Source organism: Schistocerca nitens, chromosome 3 (assembly GCF_023898315.1).
Source record: "Schistocerca nitens isolate TAMUIC-IGC-003100 chromosome 3, iqSchNite1.1, whole genome shotgun sequence".
NCBI lineage: Eukaryota > Metazoa > Arthropoda > Insecta > Orthoptera > Acrididae > Schistocerca > Schistocerca nitens.
Window position 1 is genome coordinate 788,284,311 of NC_064616.1, and position 26,082 is coordinate 788,310,392.

General features: G+C 40.2%; 1 protein-coding gene across 1 annotated transcript in view; it reads left to right on the forward strand.

The window, feature by feature from the left end:
* Window positions 1-4,365: 4,365 nt before the first annotated feature.
* The window catches only part of LOC126249429 (segmentation protein even-skipped-like), an 83,448-nt gene continuing 61,731 nt past the window's right edge, over window positions 4,366-26,082 (forward strand). Inside the window, exon 1 of the mRNA XM_049951081.1 lies at window positions 4,366-4,507. Coding sequence (XP_049807038.1) covers window positions 4,366-4,507 — 142 coding nt within the window. The remainder of the gene's footprint in view (window positions 4,508-26,082) is intronic.

Genomic DNA, 26,082 nt, shown 5'->3' on the forward strand with positions numbered 1-26,082 from the left:
AAAATTGCTGTACTGACAGAGCAGTATGGGATGGCGCATTATCGTATTGCAGAATCCAATTATCAGCAATGTCGGCACGGACACGAAGAACTCTTTTACGAAGTCTTTCTAAAATTTCTTTGTAGTAATATTGGTTAACTTTTTGTCCAGGAGGCACCCACTCTTTCTGAACAATTCCCTCGGGATTCCCTTGGAATCAAAGATGCTCAGAAGCATGCATTTCACTTTTGACCTGAACATTCGTTCTGCCTTCACTAAACATTTTGTGCCAACGAAAAACGTCAGCTCGTGACATAACCTCCTCTCCAAAAGCCTTCTGAAGCTTACCGTAAGTTGTCGCGTTTTCACCCAATTTAACACAAAAAGAAATGGCATACCGTTGCGCAATATTATGCGGTTCCATTTCCGTGACGAAAGACACAAACACATGTTAACTTATTAAAGCACAACTCACGACTGAGCAGTTGCATCGATGTGCCGCTTGGACTAAAAGTAGCTTATAGACCAAGTTCAAAGACATTGTGCCTACGCAAGTCTGCAGGGTTGCCACATCTTGCAAAGAAAATCAGTCTCATTACTTTATTGTTGCACTTTATATATATATATATATATATATATATATATATATATATATATATATATACCGATATAGTAACCCTGCGACGAACACATATCTCCCCATGAGACACCAGTTTTATACATATATCGACATAGTTACCCTGCAACGAGCACATATCTCCCAATGAGACACCAGTTTTTTCTGATACCGTCACTGTAGAATGTTTGACTTTGTTGACGGGGCCAAAACCTCACCTCTACTTGCACGGCTTCAAAACTATCAAAGTGAAGTCCTCGAAAGTGTCCTTTCAGTTTTGGAAACACATGAAAATCGGATGGGGTAAGGTCTGAACTGTACGGAGGATGATCGATGATGGTGAACCCAAGGCGTCGGATTGCAGCAGATGTCACAATGGTCATGTCTGTTCTGGTATTGTCACGCTGAAGTAGAGGGTGCTCCATGTGTGGGCGAACTCTTTGAAGTCGTGCTTTCAGCTTTCTGAGGGCCTTGCAGTACCTTGCAGAGCTTATGGTGGTGCCTGGACATCAAAGAACACTGTTAGCATGGCTTTACCTGCTGATGACATGGTCTTGAAATTTTAGGCGTCAAACGATCCGTCGTGGCGGATCTCCATTGATGCTTTCTTGTTTTCGGGGTCAAAAAGGAGACCTCAACACGAACAACCAAACGCCCTACATTATTGATGTCATCACCCAACACAGCTTCTATTCTTCTATGTATTTCAATTGGAAGCACATTTTTTGTGGTTAGACACTCAATTACAGCACGCTTTTTCTCACGAACCGACACAGTTACGTTGAGCACCGCATGTTACACGCTACAATTCGGAGCCCTCTAGTGGCAATAGGTAGCAGCTTCCTTCAGCGAAGCGGGAAGGTCGACGGAGTAATATGCATCACATGCAGTACCTCAACCGATACTGAACACAGAATAAAAAATTCGGAGGCATTACTTTGCAGCACGCCCTCGTATGTAGCTGTAGCGTAACACTCTAAGCAACCTAATGAGCGGGGTGGGGCAATGGAAGCCCGTGGTCTCATTCGCGAGTACGGAGGTTAACATTCAGATGTCAGTTTTCCGTGATTTTCCTTTGAACGAGCACGGTCTATTTCCTTCGCAATCCCTCCCCAATTCGACAACATGCACTGTCTCTAACGATCTCATCTTCGACGGGGCGCTAAACCAGCCTCCCATCCTTCGTATCGACTACATGTCATAATGTAAAAATTGGCACTTATCCAGGTTAAAATAGTGCTCTCCCGGCTTACTGGAATGGCATAAAAAATTTCCTTGTTGTAATTTGGGTTGGCCCCTCAAAATATCCATTATTTCGCAGTAATGTAGGCCTACATGTATTACTCTGGGTCTCTAGTCGTGTACTCGTATTTTGCTCCATTATTCATTTGTGGCGAATACTTGACGTTTTTCTAACGACTCCTTCATGGCGTTGCAGTTTCTTATCCAGCTGTGTTTAAGCAGAGTAACGACACCACACGAAGGCAGACAAGAGCAAAGCACCACACAACTAGAATGTTTTAACTCAGTTTAAAGAGATGGTACGTTGTAAATGACACTGATATTAAGTATTTGCTGACACACAATATGGCATGTATAAAGTTTGTGCAGTTGTAAAAGTCTGTGTTACAAACATGGGTCCGTTTATTTATGCATTCGTTCACGCACCGTACTCTTTGAATGAAGAAAAGAAACAAATTCAGGGATGCATCAACAAAGAGAAGAGACTCTGCGATGTTTATTCTCTACACTGCATTAACAGTTAATTGTGACTGATCTGTTGTCTCACAAATGGGGTGCATGCTGTTTCACATCAGGGCACTGACATCGCATTGTATTATCAGTAAAGCTGTTATTACGTTACTTCCATATTCAACTTCAAAATACCGTTCTAATCAACGCATTAAATTGCACTACTATATGCGCAATAGTTGTTCCAGCGATTATAACTTAAACTATTAAAGTAACAAAAAAACATTCCACAACAACATACTATTCTTTTAAAAATTGGCCGGCTGGGGTGGCCAAGCGGTTCTAGGCGCTACAGTCTGGAACCGCACGACCGCTACGGTCGCAGGTTCGAATCCTGCCTCGGGCATGGCTGTGTGTGATGTCCTTAGGTTAGTTAGGTTTAAGTAGTTCTAAGTTCTAGGGACTGATAACCTCAGATGTTAAGTCCTATAGTGCTCAGAGCCATTTGAACCAATTTTAAAAATTAGTCACTCGATGATTCGGATGCTTAACCTTAACTTCAGACGACCTAAAAGCGAATTATCCACCTCATGTTATGGGAAAAAAATTGGCTTATTTAATTATTCTACTTCTAATGTAGTTGCGTTCCTGAGATCTTTACTGACATCCTGAAAGACATCAGGCATGTGCGGTTCGCGATATTATGCATACAACAACATTTGCACCGTACGTGACCGCGATTACCAAGTCTGTAATTTTCCTGTGCCTTTGCTTCATTTTGTACTTTCTGTTGTACTATATACATACATATATATATATATATATATATATATATATATATATATATATATAATCCGGCCGGAATTATTCTCTGTCTGTTTTTGTATATATTTCCATTTAGATCTCTCCTACCGATCAATGTATACACGCGATAAAAGGGAAAATTTTCGAATCCGTAAACATCCGAGATGTTTCAGCATCATTACTTATGTCTGGAACATTAAAGGCATATTATTCCGTGTCTGAAAAACAAAAAGGAAAAGTTCTAGATAAAGTAATGCTTTCACATAAAGGGAGTGAAATAACAGCATTTCACTATATACGATTAGCAACTGGAATGCAGTAATCGTGTAAACAGACACTATCGGGTGTGGTGAGAATTTGGTCACAGGAAAGACGTTTTAGCAACACAATGTTGCCAAAAATCTTGTTCGGAGAAGATTTGTTATGATTCCGAGACAGTATTTCCGTTTGCACGGAAAATTTTTCACGATGGATAAGATTGCCAGAACAGATTGTACAGAACTGGAAAACTGAAAAAATAGGTTTGTTTTAACGCTACTCTACTGCCACATGGAAACGCAGATATGTTTTATCTCCGGGAACGATTCATTTGCGGGGCAATTGATCGTCACAGTAAGTAGCGCCTCATGAGTCCATTAATAATTCTGAAGAACTGACCGGAATTCAGATCATTCGCAGAGTGTCACAAAATCGATGAATGTGCGAACGTGAAAATAGCTTGTTCGGAAAATCTCTCGTTAAGCAATAGATCGGAAAACATCGAAAACTGTGTGTTTAAATCAGGGTTTGGTATGGGACAGGCACGTCTACTGGTCGCAAGGAATGATCTTTACGCTCAATTCGAGCAACCATCTTTATTAACCGAATGCGGAGGGAATGTACAACAAATAACATCGCACAGCAGTAGATTAGGATGAGAGGAGGTGAGCGTGTGGGGGGGGGGGGGGGGGGGGGGTCGGAAATGAAGAGGGAGAAAGTAATAGGAACTGCCTCGCCCGCATCAATCTCGGCGATTTCCTGGTCATCATTTTCCTTGATGGCTCGGCATCAGCTGTAGTTTTTGGGGTGCGAGGGGAGAGTACGGGGCGTGGCCGCTGGCTCCGCCCCTGCCCGCCGCCGACCAATGGCGGAGCGCGTCCGTCCCAACCAATTGGGAAGGCGTCTCTTTACGGGTCGCTAATACGGCTCCCCCAGCGGTGCTGAGCACGTAGTTAGTGTCCTGCGCCCAGCCGTTGCCACCAGCTCGTCGCAGCATGCAGCAGTCGTTCCGCGTGATGGAACACCAGCTGGTCGTGTCTTCCTCGGAAGACATCAAGCCTCCGCCGGCTGCACATCTAGGAAAGCCTACCGTCGTCGTAGACGTCATACCGCCCACGTACACCAGCCCGCCAGTCGCCAAAACCGAATCTATCAAAGGTACGTTCAGGTTTCAGTCTTAACGCGCCTTGTTCTGCTAGCTTCTTACAGCAGGGGCGTGGCACACTGTTGCCAAGTAAACAAGTATCACTGAAACTGACTTAAGGCTACAATGAAAATAGTCAATATTTTATGTTTTGTCAGAAACTGGTCGAAATTTATATTCTTTCCACCTTAAGATGCTCTTCAAATGGCTCGTAGTTACGTAGTCAACATAGACATTTTACCTGAAAATTATTGTCCTTCAACGCAGCTGCTAGCTTTTTATTTTTTGTTATTGTTATTATTTTTATTTTTATGTTGCCTTACATAAAAATAATTTTTCCACCAAGCTAAATAGCAACATATTTTACACATAGCACAGCTTGTTAGGTTATTCTGTATTACGGAGTCATTATGCAGTAGAAGGCTTTTCAAAAACGTTGTATTTAGCTTTCAGAAATTTATACAAAATTTCTAGCATGTAATGACATGAACAATCGAGAAATCTTTCACAGTCGGTTGTTCGTGGTACACTCTAATGAACATTTCTTATGGAACTCGGCTGTTTTTTATTTATTCTCACCCATTCCCATAGCCTTCTTTCATTTCTTTCGCCTACTACACATATTTTAAGATAGTTCTGTAAATAATATAATGAACAAATTTTTTAGTTATTATTCTCGTTTTCGGTAGCTAGTGCGATGTTTCTACAGTCGAGAGTCTGTGATTGCAAGGGTATGCCCAGCTTACGCAACTTCGCAATGTTTCGCATTCGCTTATTCCTTTTTGCCATGTACTGAAATAATGTTGCTGACAAAATATAATATCATGATAAAGGGAAAATATTTACTTGTGGGAATTCTGCTTCAGCGTGCAGTAAACAGGTGAAGCTACGTTTCTACTGTGTATGTCACTGTTTAATTCACATATTCTCTCACAGCTATGTAATAAAGTTCATCGTATTGTCATTTCCAGCCACGAAAAATATATATGATGCCGAAGGAAACACAGCATAACTTTGGGACGTCTGTGTCGCTATGTTGCTCGTCTGATATTCTCCGAGCTTTGACCAGTGAGGTAAATTACTCATAACTTGGGAGAAACGTCTGTACCAAATATTGGTTCTCTCCAGATGGTCGGCAAATCTACAGTGGCGCGAACTACAGAAATCACACAGAGCTCTGTAGGAGTAAAACTCCAGTCGGTTCCTCCTTGTGCCGCGTTTATAGGCAACACGCCGCACATGCAGGTTGTGCAGTTAATGCATCACACACGTCTTAGGCGAGGCAGAGTGACGAATTTTATAATGGGTGTTTTTGAGGTGTGCCAGTTTGTGAAGTAGCCCTTTATGCCACATCTTGTCAAAGGCTCGCTCTATGTTCACGAAAATACTAGGCTCCAGCGGCCTCCGTTAACTGCTCCCGAGATGCCGTAGTGAGCCGAATAGATGTTTTCCGGAGCCGACATATCTTCTGAGGCGCTCTGTTACGATCATTCAGATGTTTTGGCTATGGTATTTAACAATGATATTAGTCGGTATGATTTTGCGTTTATTGTAGGTTTATTCCGTTTTGTTATCAGTATGATTCTGCAGCTTTTCCATGGTTCAAATGGCTCTGAGCACTATGGGACTTAACTTCTGAGGTCATCAGTCCCCTAGAACTTAGAACTACTTAAACCTAACTAACCTAAGGACATCACACACATCGATGCCCGGGGCAGGATTCGAACCTGCGACCGTAGCGGCCACGCGGTTCCAAACTGAAGCGCTTAGAACCGCACGGCCTCACCGGCCGGCTGCAGCTTTTCCATGACGCTGGTTTGTTTCCTTTATTACATAGAATTCAAATATATTTACTAGTGTCAGTATTATCATGTCAGTGGGGCTTATCGTAGGTGTTGTCTTTTAATATCATTTTTGCCGGATGCTGCATTCTTATGGACATTTTTGGGTCTGTTGAATCGTCTTCTGTGATGACACTTGTGTGGTCTATATCCGTTTCTGAATCTGCTTTCGCATCCCTCAGAGAAAGGGAATGAGAAAATAAGATTAACGAATTTGCGGACAATTAGTGGGTTGTTGTTAGCTGTCAACAGTCGGACCGCGGAGCGAAGTGCGTTCACATCTGGCTACGGTTTGTCGTCCTGCCCACAGCTTCAGATTATTAGGGAGGTGGGTATTTCCCGAGTCTTTACAAGCCTTTCTCAGTGAAATCATTCTTATGTATAAAGGTATTTATCACAAAAAATTAATTTTTTTTGTCATTCATTTGATGAATGACGTTGTACTTGTATTTTCACGAAGCGTTGAAAGAATTTATTCTCGTTTTCACGTGCTTTACATATTTGCGTCTAGTTGGGTGTTATTCCCGAGCGTGGAGCCACATTTTAATCTTGGCTTCGTCTCTTTCGTCTATGAATGCACCGTCGCTCCGAGGGGAAAATGTTATCAGTCGAGTGCCTACAGATTCAAAATGATTCTCACTGGTGCTTGTATAATTTCCATGTTGTTAGTTATTTACTGCGCGACATAAGTCATGGCCAGGGAAAGATTTTTTAGAAATGAAGTATCAACCGCAACAATGAGCAACTAGGTTCTTTGCTTTACGGAGCTCCAAAGCGAAATCCGTAGAAGGTATTTTGTGACTCTTATCGTAATTTTTATTCACTCTAAACTGTTTTATTTCTATGTTGTCTTTTCATGATTATAGTAGACGTTCAACTACTATAGCACAGAAATAGGAATCAGCCAAAAACGGGTCTTATATTTAAAGCTTTTACTTAACCTTCTTCCAAACATTAGTTTTCAGGTCACATCTAAATTTGGGGGGAAATATTGTATGTCTAAGAGAGTCTGGCGTTTGTTAAAAAACGAATCGTACGATATTACATCTGTAGTTCGATACATTCTGGAAAGAAGCTTTCGTAATAAACGATTGCGTCGTTTGTTAAATGAGAAAATTTTATTTGTACACCATCTCCGTCCTAAGATGTAATCTTTTCATTTATAATTTCTGTCTAAAACAAAAAACAAAAAATAGCGGTTGAGCTGAACTTGTGCTCAGTTCTACTACTTCATTGACATTAGTAATGTGGGGAAAGCTCTGGTGGAAAATTACGAATTATTTAGGAATAAAAGAGGCGACTCTTCGGAAGGTACTAGCGCTGTGTCGTCGACAGGCACACAAAGAAAAGGTACGGAGCTTGGCTAGGTTTCGGAATGCACTTCCTTTTTCTATGCATGTAAATAGAACATTGATTACTCAGTGGTGTTGATTCAGCTTTTAGTCTTTTTACCTCAATATGATTTTCTATTGAAAACGCCCATTTTACGAAATTACCAGGTAGTGGTCGAACCACAAAAGCTGCACTCCGATTTGCCAGTTGCACCGAATTCGGTGACGGCTTACATAGTGTCATCACATCTAGAAATTTTTACCTTCCTCCGACTAAGTGCAGACTGGAATGTTGCACAAATTTACAAACGTTTCGATTTACCAGTTTTCCGAAATGTGCAGAAAGAAGAAAAAATTAAAATAATCTTAGTAACCGCTAGCTACTGCTTGGATTACCTATACGTAAAAAAAGAAAAAAGATTACCTGAGTAAAGTATGTCTAAGTTATTGTCTCTCTGGATACGAGAACGTCCATAACAACCGATTACGGGGCTGTGATTTCTTCCGATCTTGAAATCTAGCTGTCTACAAACTACAATATCAAAGTACGTCATACAAACATACTACCTTATTTGCCACTTTATGTTTTGCACATTTCTTAGCCTCTTCGCTTTAGGAAAAACGTTTCAACTTTGCAAAAATGCAATAAATATCTTAAAATGTTATTAATTAGGATATGACTTTCATAGGTTTAACAAAAGAAGCTTTCTTTATTGCTACATTTTAATATCGTAAATAAATATACATGCGCTGTCGAAACATGAGCAAAGTAGCACTAAGTATAAAGATGTATAGCAGATAATATTTCATGTGCAGAACCATTGCTTTTATAAATAGGCAAAGAGGTGGGAATCACTGATTTAATCTGAATTTCGACCTAAAATCAACACTCTCTTTCAGCACAACTGTGTATTTAGAAGTTTAGAATTTCTTGTATTGATTAGATTGTTTCAAAATTTCGGGAAGTTGATATTAAGCCCCGAAATCTATAGTGTTAATTAATATCAGAAATCGGGAATCTCTGAAAATGGTCCCGACGTTCCGATACATGCCATCATCTGCTTGCGAACTCAACTTTTCACATTTTACGGTATGATTACCGCTTGCTTGTATGAGATAATTTAGTAATGTTCTATGTCTAGGTAATACCTCCGAAAATTTATGTGAAATTACTGACGGCAAATTAATAATTTCAAATTTACATTTGTCCTTAAACCCAAAATAATTTAAGTAATGCAGGGCGAGAGCGGGAGGCAATCTTTTTCGTGAGGTTATTATTGAAACAGTTGCGATAAATACACTCTTTCTTCAAATGAACTGTGCTATAAGACTATCGGCAAATCTTTCAATATTATTTTAATTAGAAATTATCAGATCGTATTGACATTGCAGCGAAAGGATCATTTACTATTTGTTAACAGGTATGGTATACGTTATATACAACACAGAGACTTTTAATTTATCACATTCTGAGTATTCTTAAAAATTTATGCCGATAATGTAAACAGATATTTATGCTATGCATTATTATGCAGGAAATTTAACAATTGTGTACTTTTCATCGCCAGAAGTTATGTTCTGAAATGACGACGTCGTTGTCCGCTGCATGGTCGGAGACTATCCATTTAGTGCGTGAAACATTATGCAAGAACAAAACAAAACTTATGGTAAATACGCAACCGCTGAATTTATAATCGCACACGACGTCATAGAACCATACGCTATGATTATAAGACTGTTATTAAATTATTGACAGTAGAGCTATGATTTGGACGGAATAACCAAAAGCATAGAAACTTTGTTTAATGACACAGTGCTAATACATTGTTGGAATGCACAAGTCTGGAGCTTCGAATTGTTCATAACCCAACTTTTGCGGACACCTGCTAGTGCTTTCATTTACGCTACTCTCAATCGTTATGCCTGTGAGTTGTTAGCGCGCCGGCCGCGGTGGTCTAGCGGTTCTAGGCGCTCAGTCCGGAGCCGCGCGACTGCTACGGTCGCAGGTTCGAATCCTGCCTCGGGCATGGATGTGTGTGATGTCCTTAGGTTAGTTAGGTTTAAGTAGTTCTAAGTTCTAGGGGACTGATGACCATAGATGTTAAGTCCCATAGTGCTCAGAGCCATTTCTTTTACTTTCATGAGAACTCCCCGAATTTATGTAATTTACGCAGTAGTTCAACATTGGTTATTGTTTCTTTACGATTTTCCCGTGCTCCATTTTTACTGTGTTCCAGGAACCACATTTACTTGAGGTGTTTATTTACAGCGCGAAAACATCTAGCGATCGTTAACTTTCCTTTGTTGGCGTTTGTCGTCGTTCCGAGTGGGGAGGCGCATTGGTTAGCGCGCTCTATACAGACACTGGAGGAGTGGAGATCAAATACACGTCCGCCGATAATGATGTAGGTCAGGTATGGCGTCCATAAATAGTGAATGATCCCAATGGAGAACAGAGCGATCCAGTGTTTAAAAACTTTTGGAACCTAAAACAGTCTTTGATCGTAATTTTTTTCCTTGTTTAGTGACCGGTTTCAATCAGATAGATCATCATTCGATTACGTCTTCTGAAAGAGCTAATCTAATGACGACCTAACTTTTCTAAAGTGGTCACTGAATAAAGAAAAAATTTTCGATTAAAGACTGTTTTGGTTTACAGGAATCGGTAAATAGATTACGATAATGTCGGAATAGTTTCTTGGAAAGGGACGTGTGTAATTTCTCTCTCAATCCTTGTCTTATACGAGCTTATGCTTAGTCTATGATGACATAATCGTCGACAGAGCGTTAATCCTTAATAATCTGTCCTTATATATTTGATACCGAGAACACAATTCGAAAGCTTTTTAGTTCGTCATGGCTGTCATCGTTTGCAAGTTTCTTGTGAAGTAATCAAACTTGGCAAAAGTCTGTCTACATCTATTATATCTATACTCCGCAAAGCACCTTGTGGTGTGTGGCGGAGGATATTTTGTGTTCCACACTCACTCCCCTTCTTGTTCCTCTCCCAGTTGCCAATAATTCGAGGGGAGTACAATTGTCTACGTGTGTGATTGAATCCCTCTAATTTTGTCTCCGTGGTCTTTTCGCGAGATATACGTAGGCGGAAGGAAAGTACGATCTCGGAAATTTAAAAATAATCAACACCACGATGCAAAATGCGTCTCTTGCAGCGTTTCCCACTGCAGTTGGTTGATCATCTCTGTACCGCTTTCGTGCTTAATAAATGAACCTGTAACGAAACGCGCTGCTCTTCTTTGGATCTTCTATATTTCCTCTATCTGGTACAGATTCCATACTGACGAGCAATATTCAACTATTGGTCGAACGAGTGCTTTGTAAGCTACTTCCTTTGTTGATGGACCACATTTCCTGAGAATTCTTCTGATGAATCTAAGTGTGACATATGTCTAACTCGCGATTAATTTTATGTGGTCATTCGATTTCAGATCGCCCCGTACGCATACTCCTAGATATTTTATGTAAGTAACTGCTTCCAATGATCGTTCTGCAATTGTATAATCATACAATAAAAGATATTTCTGTCTATGTATACGTAATACGCTACATTTGCTTATGTTGTAGGTCAATTGCCACTCCCTGCACCAAGCGCCGATTTTCTGCAGGTCTTCCTGCATTTCGCAACAATTTTCTAGCGTTGTGATTTCCCTGTATACAACATAATCATCCGCGGAAAGCGTCACGGAGATTCCGACGTTTTCTACTTCACTTAATTGTACTTCGGTTACATAGTTCATAATGTCATAAAAACAATGCCTGTCTTGTACAGAACCGCGCGACCGCTACGGTCGCAGGTTCGAATCCTGCCTCGGGCATGGATGTGTGTGATGTCCTTAGGTTAGTTAGGTTTAAGTAGTTCTAAGTTCTAGGGGACTGATGACCTCCGATGTTAAGTCCCATAGTGCTCAGAGCCATTTTTTTGTCTTGTACGCTTGGATTAAGAAGACATCAGGGGAAAGGAGATAGTTATTGTTCGTTAATATAAGTGTCAACATGACTGTGTTGACAGATCGCACGTCAAAGGGTTGTAATTTATTTGACTTCGCAAGAATAGGACCATCAGGTCCTGTCTTACATGTAACCAGAAATTCTCAATATTTTACATTACATCCCTACAATAAGCATGTTATAAGTTATAGACTATCTAGTACCGCATACAACGTTATAAAACATTCAATAATTAATATTGTACAGAAAGAGAAAACTAAACAGATTTTACAATAGTTCATGAGTACAACAATAGAGAAAGGTTACTGGAAGGTAGTTTTAAGCTATGAGAGTTAGCAGCAATGGGCGTAGTATGAGAGGTGCGAGAGTGAGAGGCAGAGGAACGTGATAAACACAGTAAATGAAACCAGGGGAAAAGAAAGTGACGTGACTGATTTAGAAGTGAAAAGGGCATGAGGCGTAGATGGCAGAAAATGGGAGGATTTGACAGGCGGACACTGGCCGTATACGTTAATTTCTTGGGGAACATTACGAAGATTGTAGAAGGAAGAGTTTCATATTGGTCTTAAAAGCAACAGGGCATTTAACTGTGCGCAGAGCGCATGTAGCTTGTTTCAGAGCCGGATGCCAGCAACGCAGAAGGAGTGGCCGAATTTTTTGATTCATTTGTGATGAGATGACGGTAACCTAATCTCTGATAGAACATACTGAGGTGCATGTGCGCTGAGGAGCCGCTGAAGTAAACAGAGCGTGTGGTAGTCACGTGACTTGCCTGGCATTACCCAACCTAACTTCACGTAATAAGTGGCTGCGCGGATAAAACACGCACTACAAATCTAATAGTCTATAGTTTAATCCTTGGTCATTCTTTGGATTGTTTCTGACACTTACTGTGACTTTCACAAACAGAAATGACTTCGAGAAGTAAAACAATGAAATTGCTCTTTTTTCCATTTTCTACTGTAGACCCTTGCAATAACTGGATGCATGAGACTGGAGGAATGCAAGGGCAAACCACGTGCAATAAGACCATCCCTTATAATGCTCTGTGGTGTTACAAATCAAACTTCAGGTTGATGGCTGCTTTACCTTCAAACCAATACGTTCAGTTATTCATCTTGTAATTGGAGCACATTTTGTCCGTGTTTGCTTTCAAATGCGCAGTTATCTACCTTGCGCTAATACGAGCTCTTCTACTTTAACACCCAAACATATTTATGTGATATTTCACCATCGTCAATGGGGAGATTTATTTTCTCGTTATCATATATTGATGTTACATGAAACTCTCAAAGCCATGCCAAGCATTTCCGAAAGACGAAATGGAGCAAAACATCAGCTGTTCTGCAAATGACAGACAGCCACGTGTTCATCAGAATCGCGCACCCCGGCAAGAACACAACTCAAAACTGCAGTACTCGTTGAAACTCGTCTTAAAGAGTTAATTCTATAAAACTTCTGTTGAAACAGTGTAAGCTTCCTTTGCATTTCAAGTAAGTACTGTTGGCCGCAAATTCCATCACATTTTTTGTGCACGTTAGGGCACTTTGCATGCATTTTTCAGTGATATAAAATAAAGATGCTGTTTTTCGACTTGTGTCACTTTTCTTGCAGGGGTGCGATATGATGCTAAGAAAATAAATGAACCCACTGACGATGTGTGTTAAAGAACAAGAATTACTGTTTGCTCAAAGCGGAAACGCATTTCCATAATTAGAAACATGTAGAGTGATGTTTTCTGGTGGCTAGAGTGCACTACTGTACCAAATATGATGTTCCTCTAAGTGAGGTAGCTACTGTCATGCTTCAGATAAGCATTTTTCTTTTCAAAATAACTGCTAAAGCAGTTACTGTAGTTGTATGAGTGATTATACGGTGTAAACTGACACTTTTTATCGAAAGCGTTTGTTTTTTATGGCGTTTAGTAGAGCAGCTGGAGTAAACTCGAGCACAGCAGTACGCAGCAGTATATTTCGGATCAGTTCCAACAGCAAATGATCATTTATAGAAAAGGAAGAGCAGGGTGAAGTAAAGAGCGTCGGCGCGGCACGTTGTAGGTGGCTGTCTACCTCCGGCGAGCCAATAAATCAAGCGTCGGAATTCCTGTCTTACAACGGAACACGCCTCACCACTCTGTCCCCCGCGTCAACAGTTCCAAATGTTGCCTGCGGCCCATATATCTCCCCGACAAATGACGGACGCCCCGCTGTTCCGCTCCTACCTGAGCTGACATTTTAAAACTTCCCAGAAACACCTAAAACGCTTTTACTGCCCGTCAATAATTACTTATAATCGTCTACAAACACCGGCGAACCTCTCTCGTCCGTTTTGAGTCTGCTCGTGTCGCTAAATACTGCCACTTAATATTTTAGTTACTTTCTTCTCGAATTCTTGTTCAGCTATGTTACGATGTTACGTTGTAACCGAAGTGTTATACACACTCGACATCAGCGTGTATGCTGTCTAAAAATTTAAATGCATCTGTTGCTCCGATAATATTGAAGGAGTGAATTTTACAATACCAAGAATATGACAACCATTAAGCGAGCGAGAAGACACTCGACTCGATATCGTTTTTTTCAACGCCAGTCTAACCGGATTGTTAAAACCGCTCAAAATAACTTGTTTCTGAAATAAACGATTTTCGTTTATTTATTCCTATTATTTACTGTAATCGAACAAAGATTGAAAATTTTTGACTCCCTCAGATTCAAGACGCACAGAATCAAAATATTAAATGAAATAAGTAAATAGAAGAACGTAGTCCGTCCATCGTTCGCTGCTTTTCTCGATAAGTGATTAGTTGTTGGTTCAAAATGGTTCAAATGGCTCTGAGCACTGTGGGACTTAACTACTGAGGTCATCAGTCCCCTAGAACTTAGAACTACTTAAACCTAACTATCCTAAGGACATCACACACATCCATGCCCGAGGCAGGATTCGAACCTGCGACCGTAGAGATCGCGCGGTTCCAGACTGTAGCGCCTAGAACCGTTCAGCCACCCAGGCCGGCGATTAGTTGTTGGCTACCAAGCAAAATCACAAGTATTATTCTACTGATACTAATTTTTTGACACTGCTCTAAAATCATGTTTTAATCGGATATCATACCACTATTTGGATATTACGAGTAGTCAGTGGTAAAGGGCGAAAACTGGTGTCGAAAAACTCTATTTTTCGTGTTAATTTGTCTGTTTCAAAGGCTAAAAGCAGATAAAGGCCTGCTGTGTGGACACAGGCAGCAGATCAGCTGCTTTCTATTTTTATTGTAAACTGTGAACAACCTGTTAAGTTTTCTCCATAAATTATGTCGGAACTTTGTTGTGGCTTCTTCCGTTTTTAATCTTTTACAGAAAGTGGAGCATTGTACTTCATTGATACCTTGCTTTGTAAAATACTTCCAGTCTAGGGGTGGTGCCATTGTGTAATACAACTAATGTCCGACAACGACAGTGAGAAACTATCATACAGACCACATAGAGGAAGTCTTTCACACTGCATGTACACGCGGTAACCGTCTATGGGACGCCACATGACAACAGGTACATTACTGCAGTGTGCGATTTGCAGGGGGGTATGGGGGGATTTCCCCCCCTCTGCATCAGACCATCCCCTCCTCTGGTTTTAGTTTATGTATCCCAAACTGGGATGTCTATTTCCCAAGCACTGGAGTAAAACTTTACATATAATGTAAATTTGTGGAGCCGAAAACTGAAAGTTTTTAATAAGTCTTACTATTAACACTATTAATATGTTTCAGTTTTCTATCATCAGAATAAGTACAACTGTTCACAAATGTGCTTCTACGTTTTGAATTCCCCTCGTATATCTGTACCCGCATGTAGATGATTTTGTAAATAAGCTTTACCTATAATGTACTTTTAAAGATATAACAAGGGATGGCTTTTCTGATAATGCATACGTGTCAATAGTGAGTTTCGGCATTAACATCTATTTATAAATAGCTGTTTAACCATGCGTAATACCACGGTCCAAGCTAGTAACATATATAATTCTACTAACCCCCTAAGACATCCCCCGCCCCCCCCCCCTGGTAGAAGCACAAATCACACCCTGCATTACTGTCACAGCAGTGTTGTACCAATTCTCATGCCATTTGTTTGTTTCTCGTTTCTGTCGGCATTGTTATTAAAATAGCACTGATTGCATTTACCATTTTCTGTAATAATGCAATACTTCAAAGCAATGCAAATTTTACGAATAAAAATTACTCGTTCTTTAAAAAATATTTATTTAAAAACGAAAAATTTTACTCTGTTACTATGCTAATTGATACTTCGGTTTTTTCCCGATTATTAGTAAAAAAAAATAAAAACACCTCTTATAATCTATACCAAACAAATACTGAAAAATATCGGATATTCAGAATTAAAATACCAATATCAATTTTAACCTGTCGGTCTTTCTCATCCCTGTTCGGGACTACGGGTTTCAGGGATCCGTCCAACCATCGAGATTTACCTTTTCCGTGAGTTCCATAAACTGCTTAAGGGAAAGGCTGGGATAATTCCTCTGACAGGTACACAGCCCGTTTCCTTGTAGAGCCTTTCCCAATCCGAGCTTGGATCCCAGCTCTAAACACATTGTCCCCGACATGACGTTAGCCCTTTAAGTGACACTTGTAACCTTATGACAGACTTAAAAATACATAATAAATAAACAGATTTATTCACTGTTATTCACAAAGAGTACATACTGGGATGTATGTCATTGTAATCCTAGGGGAAACCTTCTGTCACTTAAAAGTTTAAACCACACTCTCTCACGTTTTCGTTGACAACTGTTTTCCATGTGACAGATGCTCCATCGCTGAATTCAGAATATTATATACGAATATTCTGAGGTACTAGATAATGACATCCAAGGTACCAGCGAATGGTTAAAAACACTTTGCCCACCGCTTCAAATACTGCGTAGCGCTGTGTGAATCGTTATTGGCGGATACTTTTCTTCTTTGTCCGTGCAACTTTTTCTTTTCATGATAGGATAATCTTTACCGGAAAAAAAAATATTTCCTCCAAAACTCTTTTACACTGCCCCAAAGCTCTTGGACACTGCTGTAAACATGCGTGCTTCATATGGAGATCCACGTTTTATAAATCAATTGGTTCGATTATTTACAATTTCGTGGGAATTTTCTCTCCTGATCACCTTCGATTGTATTCTGTGACTGGAATGTGCTTAATTTTTTTCTGAACGGCCATGATTCGACGGCTATCGCGCTCGTTATTTAAATGACTGAAACGCTATGTTTCCTTGTTAGTTGTTGCTGTAGTCTAGATTGGACAAATGTAAAGTAAACTCGGTGGGATCTTGTGTGTTCTTGTTCTATGAGACCACCTGACCTCCTCTCGGAGCTAAGATCTTCGTCTAATTGTTAAGAAAAATCATAGGTTCCCAGTTTCTAGCATTTTATTTTGCTGAAAATTTTTTGAGATTTAAACTCCTTTCAAATTTGGCCGAAAGGCCAGCAGACAAATGTACCATCCGCCTAGTATGTTCGTCTTAATGCAAACACTATATATTTTTGTGCTCTTCCGTCATCTCTCTCTCGGTGACTCTTATGCTGAACTATAAACAAGTGATGATTCGCTATAAAATGCGTAGTTAACTGTTAGCCAATCAGAAGGATGTATGCATTTAATCATTCTGAATTCAGAACACAGGTGTATAATTCTTCAGTAGCAGTATTATACAGATGTAAAATGAGAAATTGGCTCAAGAATGAGCCATATCCCATTTTTTGTTTCGTAACAAAATGCTGTTGGCTTCTTCCTCAACTGAAAGTCTTTAGATTTCTCGTTTCCAGGTGGGTGGTGACGTACGAACCATTCAGAAAGTTAGACAGTATATCTGACGGATTTTGGATTTCTTCGGTGTCAACCCGAATAAAAATCCAACCCATTCATAATTTGACAGTTCTGAATTATCATTGCCTCCAATTATCTCTGTAAGAGCCCTGCGAAGAATATAGCTGGCTGAATAATGAGTCACACAGAAATCTTTCATAACTGCACGCTGCCAAACGAGAAGCGGCTCCGACCGCTTGGCAGTAATACTGGCGAGTGTGGGGATTGTGCCAACTTCATCTGACGAAATATAGTTAGCGAATAAGTGAGAGGGTGGCGAGGTTCGTTATTAGCTGATGCTTATTACACGAGAGTCTGGTATAGAATTGCTGAATGATCGCACCAGCCACAACTAGGAGGGAAAACGTTGCTCGTGTGCGGACTGTATTGGTGCAGCATGACTGTGCTTCCTGCTGCATAGCTGAGGCCATGACTCAAGGTAAGAAATTAAGTAAAACAGTCTGATGATAGCACTGAAATACTGTTCGTCTTCTGCCGTCATGAAGTGATGGGAAAAATAAACTTGTAATAAGAAAGCACATGATGTTTGAACACCGGTTGTGGTTTAATTGCCAGTTAATACTACATTCCATTCATTTCAAAATCATAAGTCTGCCCTTCCAAGACATCAGTGACTGAATGGTTGTGAGAGATACAGCAGGCTGAATATTTAATCAAAGGAAAAAAAATTGCTCATCTTAACAGAAACAGTTAAAAATAACTCAAATTTGAAAAAAAATGCAGAAAAGTTTAAGACAGACAATTACGCTACTTAAGGGGATTAGTACCTGAATAAGTGTCAAAAAAACGAATTTTATAATTTTTGTCTTTAAAAAGTTCTTTGTAGGTTTCTGCACAATAAAAAGTTTACTTCAACGAAAGTATACCGAAAGAAGCCCCAAAATTAGAGGAATTTAAAAATGTTTGCACACATGACGATGCCTGTATGTCACGCAGACAGCTCTATTAAAACAGGATTTTTTCTCTATTGTTTGCTTTTTGTGAGTTTTAGTCTCTAATGTCTTAGATACCCAAGATTATTAGAGAAGTAATTCCACGGTAGGACACAGTACTCATAAGAGAGTAAGAACTGTATATGGGAATGATTACCAAAAACTGTTCTGATAGGACTAAATACCTTGAAAATAGGTGTGTTGAATGCTCTGCTATGTTTCAATGATAGTGCAGTGCCAGGGTTTAAGGTTATGGAATTGATGAAAGTGCGAGATGAACTAAATATGTGAAGAGGTTTAATTGATAGACCGCAGGAGACTTTCGGAAACAAACAAATCATTGGGGAGGCCACCAAAGAAGCAATAGTACGAAGTCTGAAAAAGAAAAAGGAGAGAGAGCAATACCAGAAAAAGATGGCTGTGGACCTGGGACGCATTAGTGTTATGCAGGGTAGGTAGAGATACAAGGTTTAACTTTAACTTGAATTTCCTAGAAATTTAGTTTTCTGATGCTCTAGTACACACTGGTTAAAAACAGTTAAATACAGTGAGCTGAAACTCTGTATATTGTCTTTAAACACACATGACGAGAAGTAGACTTTTCTTATGACTTAAATTTGAAAATTAAAGACCTTTTTAAAGAAAAACTGTGAGATAATTACTGAAACTATTGGTAATTATTATTAAATTTTTTGAACGGTAATTTATGAAAGCAACATCTTTTTAAGAGTCTACTTTAAACATGAGAGTGTAAAGAACTTCCAGAAAAAAATCTGACTTCTGCTTTCTTTTTATTTAGAGATTCGTGTACCTATGCTGTACATAAATAATTAACATGCTTTATTTCACTTGAAACACAAGATACAATTAAAAAAAGAGACCAAAAGCTGTAGTTTGTGCATTAAATTCTTCCCAAAAGATCAGTTAAAAGATGGTAATCATTTCATGGGCTTACATCTCTAATCTTTGAGTTACACTATTTGTAAAACTGACTAATTTTTCAATATTTCCCTCGTATTCACGAACTGGTCCCTTTAAGCCAATATCATGAATCAGTCAGGATTCGGTTTATACCTAAGACAGAAATGGTAAGTTCTGTCATGACTGAAGGAACTTAATGCTCTATCAAACAAAGATTTGCGTGTAACGCTCCGTCGATACTGAGGCCAGAGACGGAACTCTAGATAAGCTAAAAAAGGGTGAGGTTGAAAACCCGTCTCGGCATCTCGAAGGAGCCACCCGACCATTCCCCTCAATTCATTTAGGGAAACTAGAGGAAACCAATATCAGTACTGACATTTCAGTTCCAGTTCTACCGAACAGATAATACAAAACAAGCAATTAACCAAATTATATAAAATACTATAGATCTTTAACATCAGCATCGAAGTCAATATAGCAGTGTTTGGGAAAACAAATTGTAACTTCAAGCGATGAAAACAGGAACCACATAGAACGGAACTAGCAGTCGGGACTCAATTCAGTTTAGTCTCTAGTGAGTTAATATGAGGTTCTGTAAAAATTTAAATGCTCAGTAAGGACAGTACCACAGTGATTATAATGATAAGTACTGAATGAGATTAATAACGTACGACACTGATTTTTCTGCCGTAATGTCCATCTTTACAGAGAGGTAAATTCCATTACGAAGGTACATTAATTAATCGGTGGGATTTTCGATTGTCCTTCTTGACATTGGCCGAGTGCTACAAGGGCTGAAACGTTACGACAGAACAGTGGAAAATTTATTTTTTAATGCCGGCCGCGGTGGTCTAGTGGTTCTGGCGCTGCCGTCCGGAACCGCGGGACTGCTACGGTCGCAGGTTCGAATCCTGCCTCGGGCATGGGTGTGTGTGATGTCCTTAGGTTAGTTAGGTTTAAGTAGTTCTAAGTTCTAGGGGACTTATGACCTAAGATGTTGAGTCCCATAGTGCTCAGAGCCATTTGAACCATTTTTTTATTTTTTAATACAGCCCCCAAATAATTTCATGCTTCATAAATTTGGAACTTTCGATTACAGATTTCTCTGCAGTATTTGTAGCTGCAGGGCGATGTAAGCTACGGTATATGAAAGGCCCAGCCTAGGTAGTACCCTAGAAGATGAGTTGTCTTTAAACACTTCGGCCGAATGGGAAAGAAATTGAAATTTTTCTACTTTAAAACTGCTACTGACCAATAAATAATGTCCCGCTGCTTCAGAATAATTATTTAAAACTCATTTACAATTTCAAAGAAGAATCTTATCGTGCAGCATGCGTGATTAATACTGTGCGGAGCAAAAATACATCCAGACAAGTTGAAACTTGTTTTGATTTGCCATAGTGTCTATTTAACAGGTATGGAGTACTAGGAAACTACATAGACCAAAAACAAAAGTTTTTATATTTTACAAGCTAGCTCACTGTATGGCGGTACTACTAGTATATTTTCATTCCCGGTTGGCGGAGCTCTTTTTTTTTTACATGCGTTAATTATATACCATTTCATACTGTATGCACTGCGCGGAAGGGAATCATTATGCCGAATAGATCTGGTGCTTCCTTCACAGGTTTGTGAGTTGATGCCCCGCTCATTGCTAATGAGACTAGTGCTTCGAGAGAACCGATGCGTTGTTACTGTAGTGTCACTCGTTCATAAGACAATGCCGGCGATTGTACGTCTTCAAAAGAAGAAAAAGCAGGATTTTATGAAGTGTTTTTTAGTTTCCGCCAACAGAATTATGTCCAGAAAAATGGCTCTGAGCACTATGGGACTTAACTTCTGAGGTCATCAGTCCCCTAGAACTTAGAACTAGTTAAACCTAACTAACCTAAAGACATCACACATAACCATGGCCGAAGTAGGATTCGAACCTGCGACCGTAGCGGTCGCGCGGTTCCGGACTGTAGCGCCTAGAACCGATCGGCCACTCCGGCCGGCCTATGTCCAGAAAATTTAATAATGTTATGTTTACTTTGTTGTCTGCAGCGTACTACATAAATAACGTAAATTTAGATACAGCTTAACTAATAAAGAAAAAACTTCCGTTCTTTATGCAACGATTACTTTACACTATCATTTTAGAGCATTATGCTTCATGCGTACATCTACAAATGCCACACTTGTTGCCGAGTAGTTTTTATATTCTGCTAATGAAACCTGATAAAAGAAAGGAAAAAAACTGGACTTCAAGGGTCGCCATTCGAACACAACGAAGTTTTAACGATCCAAGTGATGTACGAATACTAGAAGAACGAATTTGAAATTAATAATACGAAATATTTTCACACAACAGGAAACGAGTGCAATGCAGACGTCAGAATTATAGCTGCAATTACGAACCATTAAAAACCTCCAAGGATATCAATGTAATTTAGAATGTAGTCTGCGCATCAGAAAAGTAACTGGACTATTTTCTGATGATAGCTCGTGAAACTTGCAATGGAAAAATAATATAAAATATATAAATCTTAACACTAAGCAAATACTCTGCTAACGACGTCAACGTTTCATTCTTAAAATATCAAAGAGTGGTTACTAATTTTGCGTCTCTGATTCGAAATCGTACTTATTTCTTCAAATCATTTAATCACATACTTCGTACGGTGGCGCTACCTTTGAACACTTTTTTCTTACGGTCTTCAGGAAACAAAGTTCAAAATTTTTTCCTTGGTTATACTTCTGATAACATTGTGTGCACTTTATATATGACTTTATAGAATCTTGAGATATCTTTTATTCCGCTTTTAGTTATTTCGTAACTTAGGACACTCACAAGTAAATTTGTCAAATATCTAAACATATCGTTTCATTCATCGACCACTAAAATCTTCTCGCAGAATGCTACGTGCCGCACACCCTGGATAGTTCTTCTACGAGTTGAGATATTTATGTTTCATTTACACGATGAGTATACGAAATCTTAAGGAATACAGTATTCCTATTGTAGACTATAACGCTACTATATGCCTGTAAAAACATGAATCGTAACTTAAAGCGACTCTAGGTGATAAAAGTAGTTTTCGGATCGCCAAAAGATACACTACAACTAGTTTCATTATAATTGCTTTATACGTCTTCCGTTTAATTTTTCCACTTTGAAGAGTGCAGCAAATGACGGAAGGGACATTTACTTAATGTAATGCAGCTGTGGTTTATGACTGCGAATGTCCAAAAGACTTTTTAAATGACAATTATTTGGCTAGTTCAGTAAAAAAAAGAAGAAAGAGAGTACAAACACTCAAATACAGACACTTATTCACCATACATATGTAGAGTAGACTATGACCGGCTACTCTTGCCTCTGCGTCACCTTTAACGTATGAAATATATACATATTTCCGGACAGTGACAAGTTAGTGTAGCCACATATTCATGTAAAAATTATAAATGCCATAGACTAACATAGCACAAGCACAAGCAGAATTACACAACTAACTGACTAGCAACGATCAATTGAATCATGGAAATTGCACATTATTATTAAAACGGTATGGTGAAAAGTAATGGTTCTAATTTTTGTAGTTTTGTGTAGTATGGTTTGTATGCTGTGGAAAATTCATCGAACAGTCTCTCTTACTTATAGAGAAAAGTGTACCTATAGCAACAAATGCAGCCAATAATAAGTGAAAAATGATGAAATTTCACGTGTAAAAAAATTATTTTGTTATGTTTCTGAACTTCCGCTGCTACGAGTGTGAATCCTGAATAATTCCTGGTCATGCTGACAAAGTTTTATGAATTCAATTTACTTGTAAAAGTATACACAGTAGAAATTAAAATGTCCTGTGGTGCCTCTCCTGCTCCAAACCGGTCCGTTTGACGTCCTAACCCCCTTAAGGACATTCGATTGGGTATTTTGCAATGAACGTGATTTCTCTTGAGGATCGTTCGAAACAGGTGACGTTTAGTGACTTAGCAACGGCCAAAAGAACAAATATACAGATTAAGAATATTCTGATTAGCGTGTGTCAATGGATGACTGGAACGCTGCCACTGGGGGACGACCCAGTGGCCACCTCCACATCACATATACGGTGAAAACCCATTCTGAGAAAGGCCACGCTGGTGAGGAAGCCTTACGTGTGTACAAATAGCGTTGAGGCTGTCGTCTGACCGCGAGGCCGTCCCTCCCAGCAGGCGGTGTGGGAACAATGTGCAGCGCGCACCCAGGCCGTCTCCAGGGAGCTGGCAACTCCGCCAGCTGCCGAGCAATGCTCTCCTGCGCGTGCTTGCCTTTAAGGATACTCAGAAACAATAGACTAGCTTGTCAACAGACGCTATGTGTGAAAAAGTATCCGGACACCTGGCTGAAAATGACTTACAAGTTCATGGCGCCCTCCATCGGTAATGCTGGAATTTAAAGTTGGTGTTGGCCCACTCCTAGCCTTGATGACAGCTCCCACTCTCGCAGGCATATGTTCAATCAGGTGCTGGAACGTTTGGTGGGGAATGGCAGTCCATTCTTCACGGAGTGCTGCGCTGAAGAGAGGTATCGATGTCGGTCAGTGAGTCCTGGCACGAAGTCGGCGTTCCAAAACATCCCAGAGCTTTTCTATAGGATTCACGTCAGGACTCTGTGCAGGCCAGTCCATTACAGGGATGTAATTGTCGCGTAACCACTTCGCCACAGGCAGTGCCTTATGAATAGGTGCTCGATCGTGTTGAAAGATGCAATCACCATCCCCGCATTGCTCATCTACAGTGGGTAGCAAGGAGGTGCAGTGTAGGCCTATGTTGTGATAGTGCCACGCAAAAATACAAGGAGTGCAAGCCCCCTCCATGAAAAACACGACCACACCATAACACCACCGCCTCCGAATTTTACTGTTGGCACTACGCACGCTGGCAGATGACGTTCACCGGGCATTCGCCATACCCACACCCTGCCATCGGATCGCCACGTTGTGTATCGTAATTCGTCACTTCACACAACGTTTTTTCACTGTTCAATCGTCCAATGTTTACGCTCCGTACACCAAACGAGGCGTCGTTTGCCATTTACCGGCGTGATGTGTCGCTTATGAGCAGCCGCTCGACCATGAAATCCAAGTTTCCTCACCTCCCGCCTTACTGTCATAGTACTTGCAGTGGATCCTGATGCAGTTTGGAATTTCTGTTTGATAATCTGGATAGATGTCTGCCTATTACTCGTTACGACCCTCTTCAACTGTCGGCGGTCTCTGTCAGTCAACAGACGAGATCAGCCTGTACGTTTTTGTGCTGTACGTGTCCCTTTAAGTTTCCATTTCACTATCACATAGGAAACAGTGCACCTAGAGATGTTTAGGAGTGTAGAAATCTCGCGTACAGACGTATGATACAAGTGACGCCCAATCACCTGACCACGTTCGAAGTCCGTGAGTTCCGCAGAGCGCCCCATTCTCCTCTCTCACGATGTCTAGTGACTACTAAGGTCGCTGATATGGAGTACCTGGCAGTAGGTGGCAGCACAATGCACCTAATATGAAAAACGTATGGTTTCGGGTGTGTCAAAAATGTTTCAAATGGCTCTGAGCACTATGGGACTTAACATCTGAGGTCATCAGTCCCCTAGAACTTAGAACTACTTAAACCTAACTAACCTAAGGGCATCACACACATCCATGCCCAAGGCAGGATTCGAACCTGCGACCGTAGCAGTCGCGCGGTTCCGGACTGAAGCGCCTAGAACCGCTCAGCCACCGCGGCCGGCTCGGGTGTGTCCGATTACTTTTGATCACATAGTGTATTCCCAACTACTTCCTCAGATTTCTCATACATGTTGTGGTCTTCAGACCGAGGACTGGTTTGATGCAGCTCTTCAGGTTAATCTAACCTGTGCAAGCCTCTTCATCTCTGGATAACTACTGCAACCTATGTTCATTTGAACCTGCTTACTGTTGTCATGCCTAGGCCTCTCGCCACAAGTTTTATCCTCCAAACTTTTCTCCATTACCAAACTGGTAGGGTTTTCTATGACATTAATAAGGATTGTGGCTGCTAGATTCTCGAACTTACAGTTCCAAGAGCCCGCAGGTTTTGGCTGTGTTAGGTCATATAAAGATGACGTACTTAAGGAGATACTTGTTGCATACTCCCTCATGATTCTCTGTTATAAATAAATAAAAATGGATTGATGTTCATCATGATCTAAAAGTTTCTGCCCCATGACGACGGAAGATGGTAAGTCGCAGTTTGTGCCTCGACCTCCTATACGGTAAATTGAACTTAATAAAACGATAAATGACGGCTGCAAAGTCCCTACACCGTACACATAAGACGACGCGGTTTGTTGGTTCTCTAGAGTGACTCCTTTTCTTGCGATTATCATAAATTTTTTACCCTGCTTGATAAAAATCTCGTCCACACTTCGCCACATATTAAGACCCTCCATGAATATCGTACATGTTTCGTAACGTATTATACTCTCATTCATAAATTAGTTGTTAAGGTCCTTACTTATTTCACAAGATCCAGCAGAGAATTTCCACAGTCTTTTTCCGTCAGCTCGTTGGGTTATGCTGCTCTCTCTGATGACTAATTAAAGAGATATTTACAATTTAGCTAAAATAAAACGTGCAGGGTTTTGTTCCGCAAAATGGGGGGAGATTGTTCCCTGTGAGATAAACATGGGTATAAACTGCGTAATAAAAACACTTGAAAAA